Below are 15,859 nucleotides of genomic sequence, written 5' to 3'. Positions count from 1 at the left end.
AGCAGTGTCATTCTAACTAGTCATGCGTTTAAAACAATATTGAGTATTGATGCTTTTATATTTTACAGAGAAGGAGGAGGAATCAAATCTCTCTCTCTCGCTCTCTCTCTCTCTTCACCCCGAATGTCCCAAAGTTCAGACATGTCAGTCATTAACCGACAGGTCCTCTCTCTGCCCCATTCATCTGCTGTGTGGTTATCTGCATTGGACACGTCCCACAGGAGCTGCATCTGCTGTGTGTTTGACCATTATTAAGCGTGAGTGAAATCGTTTACAAATGTTCTGAAGAATATCAGGTTTCTCTGGAAAGATTCATTTGCTTCACTTTTAGTGTTGAGAAATGATTATAGTATTTATTATTTTGATTGTTTTTGTGTATTTTGTCATTTTCTTAAACTAAATGAAAAAATTCTTACAATTGCAAGTTTCTCACAATTCTGCATTTTTTCCATCTAAAATTGCATGTCGTGAAAGCATAATTGCACACAAAAAGCTGCATTAGTCAGCAAATATCAGTGACATTTAATATTTATTAAATATAATTTTTTAATCAGAGTAAAAATGCAAAAAAATCTAGGATTTAAATTGTAGTTACTTTTTGTCAAAATTTAGATGTTTTTTTCTGTCAGAATTGCATGATATGAATGTGTTAGCAATTTTTCTTACTTTATAGAAATATATAGCATATAATAATATATATTTAACATACTTAATTAAATATATATAATTCAGTTGACACTGATTTTATTCCAAGTAACACATTTTTAAATGCTTTTAGTTTCAGTTAACTATAAAAATAATTTACACAGAGCTGCACACTAACAAGGATCTTTTCTGTTTTTTTATCCGTATTTACGCTTACAGGTGTCACTGTGTGTGTCAAAACCACATCGCTCTGGTCTGTATGTGTGGCTAAAATACATATAATCACATGAGCTGTGCTGAATAAGCATCGTCAGATTAGATCAGATGGTTCACCAGTTAAAGTTTGATAAAAACATCTTGTTTTAGTCTTCATACCAGCAGTGGAGATGTGTTCTCTCCTCCGGCCTCCAGCGTTGAGTCGTCTCATATGTGTACGGCTCAAAACCATGGCTGCCTCGCAGTTCCCAGCAGCAAAGCGTAGTGGAGAGCTGAATAACCCATCACCGGCTGCGTATCTGCGATTCGAGGACCCTCAGGCGTTCAGAGTGAAGAGTCTGTGGGAGCTGATCCGGGCCCTCGGTGTCTTCAGGCTCTGCTCGTTCCCTGTGCTGGTCAACAACTGCGGAAAGGTGAGGACCAGTTAAAGGTGACCTATTATGCAAAAATCACTTATAAAAAGGGGTTTAAACACAGTTGTGTTGCAACAGTGAGTAAATATAACCAGTTTTTAAGGGTAAAAATAAATATATTTTTTTATAATCACACTCAATGAAAACAGTCTGCAGAAACACTTTGATTGACGTTCTCACTTTGTATGTCATCAGAGAGTGAAAGCCCCGCCCACAAGTGACCATCTCTCATTAGCATAGGACATCAGTCTTGTTTTTGAATCTGCCACTAGCTGACACATAGGTATTTGTAGCTCCGCCCTCTTTTGAAAAGAGCACAATTTCATTTGAATTTAAAGCAAGTCACCAAAATGGCACCGATAAGTTCAAAGCCTAAATGAATAATTAACTATTTAAATAAAATAAAACAAATATTTGTATTATATCGTTAATCAACAAAACTTAAAATAATCATAAACTTAAACGATTTCAAAAATAATAAATTCTTGGAGACGCAAGATGTACCCTAATTTTACATTTGGACACTTTATTGAACCCTAAATGAGTCTAGTAACATTGTAAACATAAATCTTAATACATTATATATTCATTCATTCATTTTCTTGTTGGCTTAATCCCTTTATTAATCCGGGGTTGCCACAGCGGAATGAACCGCCAACTTATCCAGCACGTTTTTACGCAGCGGATGCCGTTCCAGCCGCAACCCATCTCTGGGAAATACATTTTATATATTATTTGTTATCAAACCTATTAGCTGTGATATGATTTTTTTATTTACACTTTAAACACAAACTTTGCCCCAGATTTTTTACAGATTTTAACTTGGATTATTTGTTCTCACTCCTTAAGAGACTTGAACTAGTCTCTATAGATTGGACTACATATTCATTCATTCATTTTCTTTTCGGCTTAGTCCCTTTATTAATCCGGGGTTGCCACAGCGGAATGAACTGCCAACTTATCCAGCACGTTTTTACGCAGCGGATGCCGTTCCAGTCACAACCCATCTCTGGGAAACAATCACACACACTCATTCACATTCATACACTACAGACAATTTAGCCTACCCAATTCACCTGTACCACATGTCTTTGGACTGTGGGGGAAACCAGAGCACCCGGAAGCAACCTAAGCGAACCCAGGGAGAACATGCAAACTCCTAACTGACCCAGCTGAGGCTCGAACCAGCTACCTTCTTGCTGTGAGGCGACAGCACTACCTCCTGTGCCACTGCGTCACCTAGATTGGACTACATATGTCGTAGTATTATTTAAATCATTACAATACATGCCATCATAACTCTACTTGATGTTTTAGATCTACATTTTACATCAACATCCACTAATGTCTGTTGTTGTTGTTGTGTGGTGTGTGAAGCTGATGTCTTTCTCGAGGAGGGTTTTGGGAAAGCGTTGTTTCTGCATGGTCCTCCGTCCGTCTGTTTACGCTCAGTTTGTGGCTGGAGAAACAGAAGGAGAGATCGCAGACTCCATGCAGAAGATGAGCTCTCTAGGCCTCCATCCAATGCTGGCAGTTCCTATCGAAGAGGACCTGGGGGAGAGCACCGGGTGAGAGTCAAGACTGCTGATTTCAACTTATTATTACAGGATGTGGGGGTGATTTGGATCTGTGTTTACATGCCTAACCTTTATTTTAATGGCCATAACTGACTGGTTTAAATTCCCCCAAAAAGGCTGCTAGGGTATTTTTTTTTTCAACAAATATATTAGTCCACAAGGTGGCAACACTTTGTATTCAGCTGTGCAAATACACTTTGCCAGAGGTTCAGGAACCTGCTGGGGCTAGAACAAAACATTTAGAGATTCCACCAAAACTCATTTTGAAAAATGTTAAATAAGTCAATATTTCAACTGTTTATTTAATAAAATATGGAAAAAAATGAATGTGTAACAATATGAATAAAAATAGTATAAAGAAATAAAAATAAATAAAATTGATAAAAGGTGTAATACTTAATAATATATATATATTTTATTATCTTAATATTCAAAAAATGTATGACATAATAAAGATTTAGATAAATTCACAATTTAATTAAAATGAATAAATACAAATTAAAGTACTAGATGCAAATAATTACATTTTAGATTAAGATTTCAAATAAAAAGAGAAGATTAAAATTTAATATCTGTATAAATAAATAAAAAACACATTTTCCCAATAATATTTTTGATCACTTTTTAATATTAACTTTTATTTATTAAATATTTGATGCACGATCGGCAAGTAAAGAGAATAAAGAGGCATGCCAAAAAACATAAATGTTCATATTTGTCAGAAACATACATGTCCACATATATGCCAGAAACATATATTTTCATATATGTCAGAAACATATATGTCCACATATATGCCAGAAACATATATGTCCACATATATGCCAGAAACATATATGTCCACATATATGCCAGAAACATATATGTCCACATATATGCCAGAAACATATATGTCCACATATATGCCAGAAACATATATGTCCACATATATGCCAGAAACATATATGTCCACATATATGCCAGAAACATATATGTCCACATTTATGCCAGAAACATATATGTCCACATATATGCCAGAAACATATTTATCCATATATGTCAGAAACATATATATCCACATATATGCCAGAAACATATATTTTCATATATGTCAGAAACATATATGTCCACATATATGCCAAAAACATATATGTCCACATATATGCCAGAAACATATATGTCCACATATATGCCAGAAACATATATGTCCACATTTATGCCAGAAACATATATGTCCACATTTATGCCAGAAACATATATGTCCACATTTATGCCAGAAACATATATGTCCACATTTATGCCAGAAACATATATGTCCACATATATGCCAGAAACATATTTATCCATATATGTCAGAAACATATATGTCCACATATATGCCAGAAACATATATGTCCACATATATGCCAGAAACATATATGTCCACATATATGCCAGAAACATATATGTCCACATATATGCCAGAAACATATATGTCCACATATATGCCAGAAACATATATGTCCACATTTATGCCAGAAACATACATGTCCACATATATGCCAGAAACATATATGTCCACATATATGCCAGAAACATATATGTCCACATATATGCCAGAAACATATATGTCCACATATATGCCAGAAACATATATGTCCACATATATGCCAGAAACATATATGTCCACATTTATGCCAGAAACATATATGTCCACATATATGCCAGAAACATATTTATCCATATATGTCAGAAACATATAAATCCACATATATGCCAGAAACATATATTTTCATATATGTCAGAAACATATATGTCCACATATATGCCAGAAACATATATGTCCACATATATGCCAGAAACATATATGTCCACATATATGCCAGAAACATATTTATCCATATATGTCAGAAACATATATGTCCTAATATATGCCAGAAACATATAAGTCCACATACAGTATATGCCACAAACATATATGTCCATATATGTCCATATATGTCAGAAACAAATGTCCACATATATACCAGAAACATTTATGTCCATATATGCCAGAAACATACATGTCCACATATTTGCCAGAAACATACATGTCCACATATATGCCAGAAACATACATGTCCACATATATGCCAGAAACATACATGTCCACATATATGCCAGAAACATACATGTCCACATATATGCCAGAAACATACATGTCCACATATATGCCAGAAACATACATGTCCACATATTTGCCAGAAACATACATGTCCACATATATGCCAGAAACATATATGTCCACATATTTGCCAGAAACATACATGTCCACATATATGCCAGAAACATACATGTCCATATATATGCCAGAAACATACATGTCCACATATATGCCAGAAACATATATGTCCCATGTATGCAAATAAATTTCTCAGACATTGTTTGCTTTTGAGTGCCCATTAATTTCAAACCTTATTGTATAATGCTTTTCCAAGACTCATTACTTGATATTGCCTTATAACAACACATGCTTTGATTTAATTTGCTCTTTTTGCACTATTTTTCTTGTATCAGTTGCTGGAGTTGCAAAACATGCCAAACATTATATCCACAGGGAAAAGCGATATGACGATAACCTGTCGGCCATGCTGGAGTGTGTCTTCATGTCTCACAGTAATGGATGGAGTAACAATCCCATGATGCAGCTGAAGATCACAGCTTTAGTCAGCCCTGAACTGTGTGTGCGTTTCATCTGATACTAACAAATATATATAACGATTAATGTTCTCTCTGATATGCTACCAACTAAAATTTGGGATAATGATAATATTAAGAAGTGAATATAATAAATATGTGTATTAGAATGACTTCTGAAGGACACAAATGACTGGAGTAATGGATATATGAAAATTAATTAATAATGAATGGATTAGATTTTTAAATATATTCAGATAGAAAAAAAAATTTAAAATGTAATATTTCACAAAACTTGTGTTTTTGCTAGAATGAATGCAGCATTTTAAATAATTATAATTACTTTAGAAGAAATTATGCACTGTTTATGCACTTTATTTTTCTTTTTAAAATATGAACTCGCAACATTCATAAATATTTATTGTTGTTTAGGTTAAGCTGACCTCTCTGCTGAAAACAGAACTGTATGATCTGAACTTGCTTGTCAAAGCCATGGATGGAGAGGTACAATATTATCTTTTATTTTCTGTAAAAAAAACATTGACATTTCTGTGTGCGAGTGCAGTCAGTCAGCACTTAAAAACATAATCTGTATCTACAAGTATGTGTATTACCACAAAATATCAGAGAGGATATGGTAAACATTTCGATTTGTCGAAATCTAGCAATTGACTGATTAGTGGATTTGCCATAGAGCACCATGGGTAATGTAGTTTTTCACCTTTAAACAACTATGTTTAAAGTGAGCACATCTGTCTTTAATGGTTCATGGGTTACTGTTAAAATGAAGATTGCTTACAGTGAAAATGAATGTTTTTTTTTTCTTCTGCAACTCTGAGATTTCTTACCTAGAGTTAAAAAAATTGACTATTTTTACATTTTGACTTGTCACTGAGCTAGGCATGGGCCGGTATAAGTTTCTGACGGTATGATAACTTTGGATAAAAATATCACGGTTTCACTGTATTGAGATTACTGCCCTAAAATATATTCTTTTTGAATGTCTGGGTAAAAAACAAAACTTTTTTCTCTTTTGTACACAATATATTTTATTTTGAGAAACATTTAAAATATTTTGGATCAGTAAACATATCAGCTAAATAATTCAAATGAATGATTGATTTCTGCTGCCTTCATTTGTTTCAAAAACTCAGATTTTTTTACAATTTAAAACGGCATCTTTGGCGATCTGTTCTGCTGGGGATACTGCTGTCCTTTAAAAAAAAAAAATTTAAATAAAAAACTTTTACTCATACCTTAGGAACGGTATAGCAGAAAATGTTGACGGTTTTAAAACCTTAACTTCCAAACCGTGGTATACCTTAAACACGATTATCGTCCCATGCCTATACTGAGCTGGAATTTTTTCTTGGACATGGCAACCCTGCCTTAATTTTAATATTCTTTAAATGACGTTCTTTTTAACCAATAGGAAGTCTTGTTTCCCGGTCTAACTGAGAGTGAAAACACACACCTGCTATTTGGCCTTCGGAGGCTCAACAAAATCGGAGAGGTACTAAAATTAAATTGCACAAATTAGCAAAATGTTGTTCAGAATGAATGTTAACGTTGTGAATGTTTTCAGGCGAGTGTTAATAAAGTGCGTGTTCTGGTGGATGCAGAGTACACATACATGAATCCCGCGCTGTCACTCATCACGATGGCCATGATGAAGAAATTTAATCAACAAAGTGCCTGGATCTGGAACACCTACCAGTGCTACCTGAAGGTGGACGAAATCTACATTGCATTATTCAGTGGTGGCATTAGGAACATATAGTGGAAATCAAACCTGTTTTTAAACAATCATGCATTTCAGGAAAAAAAATTTCAGTTCAACATTTGAAGAAATACGGACTCTTCTCAAGCAGTTAGGTCGGTATAGTTGGGTAAACAGAGCGCAGTGAATGGCAGAGTACAACAAATATTTTTTTACAATCCTATTTGCTGAAATTATAAAGGAAAGAAGCCACGATGGTGTTATGCAGACTTTCAGAAAAAGGGAAAAAAAATAAAGAGTGTCTGATAACAGGAGCCAGAGCAGAGAATAGCGTCAAATTTACTCTAAGCCAGTAAGCCCCATAGATGCCGCATTAAAAACACCTCGCATAAGCGGTAATTTATTTATTTATTTTTTTGTAATTTTATGCAAAGATGATATAATACATACATAAATGCATATACCTGTTCATACAATTTTTTTAATCAAAATTTTAACAACTTTTAAGGATTTAGGATTATGATGACCATTAAATGCGTAATAACAGTCTTGTGAAAAGGGTACATTAGTTGCAGTTATTCTTTTCTAATTAGAGAAGACAGTTACTTTGGTTTCACATTTACAGCTCTCCCCCATGTTGAGAAACCACTCTGTAAAAAGCCATTAGTTCACTTAAAAAAAGTGAGTAAACCTCTTAAAAATTACTAAATAAATGAATTATGTGCATACTTATAAATATTAAGTTAAATCAAGTTAACAGTTCCAAGTTACAAAAGGCTTACTTTTTTAAGTATAGTAACTAATTTAGTAAAGTAACTAATTTTAACTAGTTTTTACACTGCAGGAGTAAATGCAGATGAGTATGAAGTGTAAACAGGATAACTACAAGATAAATTACTGGATTTACTTTCGATTACAGTTAACAGTAGGCCAATTTTAACATTTTCCCTCAATTAGATTGAAAAACTTGTACAGATAAGCAAATACTGCATACACTCTAAAGGACTTTGATGTGAATATGAAGTTTATTAATTTAAGTTTGTTTTGAGTCTTCAGAGATGAGTTGTTGTTTTTTTTTATTAAAGAGGTCGATCAAATACAATTACATATATAGAGACAAATAATACAAATAAATAAACAAATGCACAGAAATACACACGAAGACAAATAAACACCAGGGTAACAAAAATAAAACTGATGAAATAAAGTTACACCTTAAAGAGACACAAAAGAAGAATATAAGGATACCGTTTTGTTGCTTTTGGATGAAGAGAATGCTGGATAGTTTCCAAATATTGGTCTAGGTCGATTTTGAACAGATCAAAAAAAAGGTGTAGAGCCACTAAACTTCTGTTTGTGAATATGAAACTTGGCTAATAGAATACACTAATTAACTACATATATTTTTTCTATGTTTTCTTTAGAGCCATCAAACAATCCAAAGAATATAACTTTAAAAGAAAAGGAAAAGTCACTCATAATATAAGATTGAATAAAGATCAACAAATCTGACCAGAATCTCTCTGTGAAGGAGCACTGCCAGAACAAATGAATAGAGTCTTCCTCCGAAGAGTGACAGAATGAGCAGTTTAAATCAATGTCAGGCTTATATTTCTGAAGACAGGCTTTTCTTCAGAGATGAGGTGCTGATCTTTATGAAATTTAAAAGATGGCTGCTGCAGTTTTCATTGCCCTTAGTTCTTGACACCAGTTGACTGGACGGCATTTAGAAATGTTAACTTTAGCATTTAAACTACACTAAATTACACCTTAACAAACTACACAACACAGATGAACAATTAAACTAACTTTATATAAAATATCACTCGCGTATTGTTTGAAAGACTTACCTCAGTCAATTGGCATGATGCCTGCTGTAACGTTAGTGTCATCAAAATGCGTGGTATTTGATGAAACAGGTCCAAATCCCAATAGTATTTGACTCATTCACAGCCAGTACGATATGCAGAGAAATGCAGGTTCACTGAAAAAGCTGGTTGTTTTCTCACACATTTCCAAATAGATATAACGTTAGCTGGGATACAATTTTAAAAGTATTCGCTCGCTGTGCTACCGTGAGCAACCGTTACAGAAACAGCTAAAATAGGCGGCAATTTTGAATTTGTGCGACGTCATCAGGTAAGACATAACCATCATGTATGCGCTAAGTATGATTAGGAAACATAAACATACAATGACTGTATATTATGATTAAAATTAGTATTTGTTTTCAAGACAAGTTTAACAGTGTAGTTCAGAAAACATTGCATAATTTACAGTGCATTTATTTAGCCTTCAAATGCTAGGCTCTTATTTGACATCCTCACTTTGATCTTCACATGATTAACTCTATTCAGTGATGCTAAAAACGCTTTGAACAAATGTATTCCGATTTTGTTTAGCTATTTTTACAGAAATAATTTGTAAATATTAATGTAAAATTATAGCTATATTGTAGTTCCTGCTTAAAAGTGAACATGTATTATCACCTGCATTAAAAGAGATTGTGTATCTCTTTAAATGACTAAAAACTGAAATGTAAATTACATTGCTGAATAGTGTTGAAATTTCATTCATCATTTTTCATGCTGTCCATTTAGTTTGAACTGCTGGGTTGTTCTCAATTCGATCTCAGTATCAATCTGATTTCAGACATGATTTTACATTTCCTTCATCCTGACGTTTATTCATGTTTCATTGATTGGTGTATAAAGGCCTTACATCTGTCAAAAATATGCATTTTCTAATATTGTTACAAATAAGTAAACTCAGCCCAGATAAAACTGCAATGTAAAAAGTAACATAATGCATTGCTTACTTTAAAAAGTAACTAACATCAGTTACTTTTTAAAGAAGTAACCCAAGATTGTAAAGGATTACTTTTAAAAGTTACTTTGTCAACACTGTTAGAATGTTCTCTGATTGTAATTCTGTATAATTGTTGATTGTATAATTGTGTATAACAAAATCACATGGCTAACGGCTTCCATTGTATTTCTTCACCTACAGGAATCGAGAAATCTATTACTTGATGCCGTTCAGACATCCATCAATCAGAGTTTTTGTTTCGGCGTTAAACTCGTCAGAGGAGCTTACATGGACAAAGAAAGAAAACTAGCTGAAAAAGAAGGACGGACAGATCCAATCCACGAATCATGGGAGCATACTAATGACAGGTGATTCTTTCATTGTAAATGACAAATAAATAAGGAGCAAAAAGTAACTAAAATATTACTTTGCTTAACTAAAATATACTTTGAAATATACGCATTTTACTGAAATTGTTTTAGATTATTGTATTTAAACATGAAAAATATTGAAAAATATAAACTTTAAATGCAATAATAATAACACAATAATGCTGGTTTCATTATACTAGAACTTTATTTCTTCAAAACACTGCAGAAGTTGATTAAAATAGTTTCAGATTTAAAATGCATTCAGTTAAAGCAAAAGTAGTTTTAGATGCATTCAGCGATATTATAGGATTATATTATACAGTATAAAATTTGCCACATTTAATACATTTTTTGACAGTTTTTTTATGTAATTTTGTATATGCAATGAAAAAATCCATTATGCAATTTTATTTTCAAAAGACTGAAGAATGCTGAAAGCTTGATCAATGTATATGTGCATACTCTAAACAAAACAAAACACTTAACAAAATAAAAAATACAACCTCGACATCTTGACCAATATATACTATAATATCATAGGTGTAAAAAGAAATTAAATACAATACAAATAATAATAATTATAGTAAAAAAATAAATTAAAAAAACACTATTCAAGATGAAGAATAATAATAATTCCAGATGAGTCCAGATGCTTCCTCTTAAATTAGAGGATGTCAAGTTTAAGAGGTTCCCTTTTATTGTGCGTCTGATTTTTTTCTAGTTTACCAAAACGAGAAATGTCAAATCCATAATTTTTCATTCAAGTCTTGATTTATTTGCAGCTATAACGGATGTCTAGAGCTCATGTTGAAGCTGATTGCAGAGAAACCAGAGCGATACATGATGATTGTTGCCACTCACAATGAAGAATCAGTCAGACGGGCTGTGACGCAGTAAATATTTTCATTTATATTTTATTTATTTACTTATAAATCACAAATAAACAGCAATAGTTGAGCACTAGGCTGAACAAAAAGACAGCGTACAAGGTAAAAAGAGTATATAAGTATTTATATAAGAAGATAAATGTAAAATAATGCATTATATTACATTACATTATTTTATTTTATTAATTAAAAAATAATTATCTGTTGCTTATTCTTCTAGTATAATCATTAGTATAAAGATGAGTGAGGGTTATTTGTGTGTTTCAGTATGGCAGAGCTTGGACTTCACAGAGATGGAAACTCAGTGTGTTTTGGTCAGCTGTTGGGCATGTGTGACCATGTCTCTCTAACTCTAGGTAAGAAATCTCAGAGTTGCAGAACTAAAAAAACATTCATTTGCACCAAAAGCTTACTTCATTTTAACAGTAAACCATGAACCATTAAAGACAGATGTGCTAATTTTAAATGTACTTATTTAAAGCTGAATAACTACATTACATATGGCGCTCTACAGCAAATCCACCAATCAGAGTTGCAGCGAGTAAATCGCACTAACACTGTTTATTTTGTTTTTTAGCTCCACCTACTCCTAGGAGGCAATGTGATTGACATAATCACGAAACTTTAAACATTTAAATACTTCAATATTTTAAACAACTAAAATCTAATATTCTATAAATGTAATGCAACAAACATCAATAGTTTTAGACGTCTCCATAATTTTAATTTAATGAACTCATTCGCAATGCATCATGGGATATTTTGGAAAAATGAAAAAGAAAAAGTTAACGTCATTATTTACTCACTCTTGTCACAAACCTGCAAAGTTACTATTTTAACAGTACTGTGAAGGTTGGGTTTAGAGTTAGGGGTAGACATACTTTAAAATACTTTAATGGGTAATTTAATGAATAATATTAATACTTCTCTTTAATTCTGGACGTAGCTGTATCCCCTTTAGCAACTAAAATAGTCTTAGATGTCTCTCTAATGTTTTATTTAATTAAGTCATTCACAAAGCATCATGGGATTGTAGTTCTTTTCCTCATTAAAGGGATAGTTTGAAAAATGAAATAAAAATGGCGTCATTTACTCACTCTTCCCTCGTCAAAAACCTGTTTGAGTTTCTTTCTTCTGTTTGAAATCAAAAGTAAAAATTTAGAAAAATGTTGAAAACCTGTAACCATTGACTTCCTTAGTATTTGTTTTTCCTACTATGGAAGTCAATGGTTACAGGTTTCCAAAATTTTTCAGAAACAACTTATTTTGTGTTCAACAGAAAAAAAGAAACTTTTGAAACCATGTGAGAGAGAAAATAGAGAGTAAACTTTCATTTTTGGATGAACTATCCCTTTAAATATGCTTAGTTTACAGTATTGCGCCATCTTTGTCTGATTTTTATATATTTTTCAATTTAAATCTAAAAGTTTGTATTTGATTCATCTCGATGGTGTTCAGTTTGATTCATGGCTTACGAATATCTAAGATAGACCTTTTAAAGTCAGCATAAACCAGAAGCTGCAACCTTTTTTTTTTTCCGTATTGTGATGCAGTACCTAGGACAGGGGTCACCAATCCTGGTCCTGGAGGGCCGATATTCGTGCAGGGTTTTGCTCCAACTTGCCTTAACTCACCTGCCTGGGTGTTTCAAGTATACCTAGTAAGACCTTGATTAGCTTGTTCAGGTGTGTTTGATTAGGATTAAGATCCAAACGTGCTTAACGTTGTATTTTCGTGTGAGGATTATCCGGCTGAACAAAACGTGTAAGTGTAATGAACAGTGTTGAACCCAGAGCTTATTATTTGCAATCTTCGAGAAGCCTATGGGAAAATCCTATCGGGATTTTATCGAGGGAACCAGTTTTATGCTAGCAGCTGATTAGCCTACAAGGTGACATCATAGTTCCCCCACTCTATACCTCAAACAGACATGATCTAATTTAACTCAGGAAGTGCATTTTCAGATTTCAGTTTAAGATTTTTTTTTTCTCAGAGTCATGCACAGATAAATTGTTCACCACAAAACTAGCAATGTGAGCTACAAAATCAATTTGATTCATTTTGATTTCATCTGTACTTTAAAATTTTCTAAGGGAAAAATGAACGGATAAAATACTTCTGTAACAACACGAATTATGTATGTTCAGGGCTAAATATATTACTGTTGTGTTCTCAGCTCAGCATGGTTTCTCAGTGTATAAGTCAGTGCCGTACGGATCGGTGGACGACACGCTGCCGTATCTGGTGCGACGAGCTCAGGAGAACCGCACCGTCCTCCAGGGGATCCGGAAGGAGAGAGATCTGCTCAGACAGGAGCTCCACCGCAGACTCAAAGAAAAGATCAGCAGATCCACAAAGAGAAACTGCGCTGGAAATCAAACTAAGGGGCAAGTGGGAAAAGACTTTTAATGCTTGAGCCTGAATGATCATGTATTTGTCGACAGAACAATGGAGAAATGTCCTGTAAGGTCACTGGAAGATGGAAAACAGCGCCTGCTAGTGGACATTCATTGGGAGGATGGGATTATCTCAAATTAACTTTTTTATGCACAGGTCATCAATGCACATTAACAAGTTTGTCCTTGTAAGTTATTAGTGCTGGGCAAAGATTAATCACAAATCATGTAATTTCAAAATAAAAGTTTATTTTGACATTAGAAATGCTTGTGTATTATACAGTTGAAGTCAGAATTATTAGCCCCCTTGAATTATTAGCCCCTTGTTTATTTTTTCCCCAATTTCTGTTTAACGGAGAGCAGATTTTTTTCAGCACATTTCTAAACATAATAGTTTTAATAACTCTTATAACTGATTTATTTTATCTTTGCCATGATGACCGTAAATAATATTTGTCTAGATATTTTTCAAGACACTTCTATACAGCTTAATGTGACATTTAAAGGCTTAACTAGGTTAACTAGGTTAACTGGGCAGGTTAGGGTAATTAGGCAAGTTATTGTATAATGATGGTTTGTTTTGTAGCCTATCAGGAAAAAATATAGCTTCAAGGGGCTAATAATTTTGACCTTAAAATGGATTTTAAAAAATTTAAAACTGCTTTTATTCTAGCCGAAATAAAACAGATAAGACTTTCTCCAGAATAAAAAATATTATCAGACATACTGTGAAAATTTCCTTGCTCTGTTAAACATCATTTGGAAAATATTTTAAAAAGAAGAAAAAAATTTAAAGGGGGCTAATAATTCTGACTTCAACTGTATATAGCTCTAGATTAAAAACAATATTAATGTCACTGTTAGATAACCCATTGGAATGCAGCTTTATTAATAATGAACCTTTATTAATAATAATATTTGAGTACTGAAAATAACTGAGCACCAAATCAGCATATTAGACTGCTTTCTGAAGGAGTAACTGAAGTAATGAAGCTGAAAATTCTGCTTTGGATCACAGGAATACATGACGTTTCAAAATATATATCTAATCTGTGGTCATTCATTTAAAGTGGCTTTAATTTTACTTCTCACAACTACTGTAGAAGATGAAAATAAAATATATTCAACCAATGTTCCATCATGTGGAGTGTCTTTTCTCAGCACTCTTTTTCTGTGCTGCTGTTTTTCTAACCTTATTTTAAACCCGCTCTTTGTCCAGCACCAAATGGAAAAGGAGGAAAGAGAAATGAATGGAGGTGGGGAAATGGGTCCGTGGTAATTATCACCTGCACTTTAATGACTGTTCCTCTAACACACCCACTGTCAACACCTGACCATGAGCAAATGTCATTCAAACCTGAAATCACCTCATATGTTCAGAGCTGGTGGTTTTTGAGTCAGAAAAGATATTACTTTTTTTTTTTCATCGTCACTGTCATGTTAAATGTTTTATCATTATGATTTGGAGATACATGTATTGTAAGAAAGCCATTGGTTGTGGTTGCCTGACAAAGTGTTTTTTCCTAGATGTTAAAAAATTAAGCATCTGCAAAAGCAATTGAACCTGCAATTGAACTATTACCCAAGTACTTGACAACCCTGCTGAAAAATCCAGCTTAAACCAGCCTAGGCTGGTTGGCTGGTTTTAGCTGGTCAACCAGGCTGGTTTTAGAGGGGTTTTGGCCACTTCCAGGCTGGTTTCCAGCCATTTCCAGCCTGGTCTTAGCTAGTTAGGCTGGGAGATGACCAGCTAAAACCAGCTTGACCAGCCTAGCAGGCTGGGAGCCCAGCCAAAACCAGCTATGTCCAGCTTAAACCAGGTTGGTCAAGCTGGTTTTAGCTGGATTTAGCTGGTCATTTTCCAGCCTGACCAGCTAAGACCAGGCTGGAAATGGCTGGAAACCAGCCTGGAAGTGGCCAAAACCCCTCTAAAACCAACCTGGTCAACCAGCTAAAACCAGCCAACCAGCCTAGGCTGGTTTAAGCTGGATTTTTTAGCAGGGAAACAATACTAGATTTACTAATATCTGACTTTATTTTATGAGCACTGGTATATAAGAGGCGTGACGGTGGCTCAGTGGTTAGCACTGTCGCCTCACAGCAAGAAGGTCGCTGGTTCGAGTCCCCGCCTTGGTCAGTTTTATGTTTGCATGTTCTCCCTGTGTCGGTGTGGATTTCCTCCGGGTGCTCCC

General features: G+C 33.9%; 1 protein-coding gene across 4 annotated transcripts; it reads left to right on the top strand.

Annotated features, from left to right (window-relative positions):
• Positions 1–178: 178 nt before the first annotated feature.
• On the top strand, positions 179–14,803 carry zgc:92040. Of its 4 annotated transcripts, none has more exons than XM_017358445.3 (12): positions 179–257; positions 865–898; positions 1,012–1,274; positions 2,652–2,842; positions 5,406–5,532; positions 5,918–5,989; positions 6,918–6,998; positions 7,071–7,214; positions 10,215–10,381; positions 11,167–11,277; positions 11,539–11,627; positions 13,448–14,803. In XM_017358445.3, the coding sequence occupies exons 3-12, from the start codon at positions 1,032–1,034 to the stop codon at positions 13,678–13,680; spliced, it is 1,458 nt and encodes a 485-aa protein (XP_017213934.1). In that variant the 5' UTR covers positions 179–257; positions 865–898; positions 1,012–1,031; the 3' UTR covers positions 13,681–14,803. The 4 variants fall into 4 exon arrangements, with proteins under 4 accessions (XP_017213934.1, XP_009304672.1, XP_021335726.1 ...); XM_009306397.4 differs by having other exon boundaries at positions 865–902; XM_021480051.2 differs by lacking the exon at positions 865–898.
• The last annotated feature ends 1,056 nt before the right edge of the window (positions 14,804–15,859 follow it).

The sequence above is a fragment of the Danio rerio genome, chromosome 12, assembly GCF_049306965.1.
Source record: "Danio rerio strain Tuebingen ecotype United States chromosome 12, GRCz12tu, whole genome shotgun sequence".
In the NCBI taxonomy this organism is placed as follows: domain Eukaryota; kingdom Metazoa; phylum Chordata; class Actinopteri; order Cypriniformes; family Danionidae; genus Danio; species Danio rerio.
The sequence above is the reverse complement of the archived record's forward strand: the minus strand, read 5'-3'. Positions and strand labels throughout refer to the sequence as shown.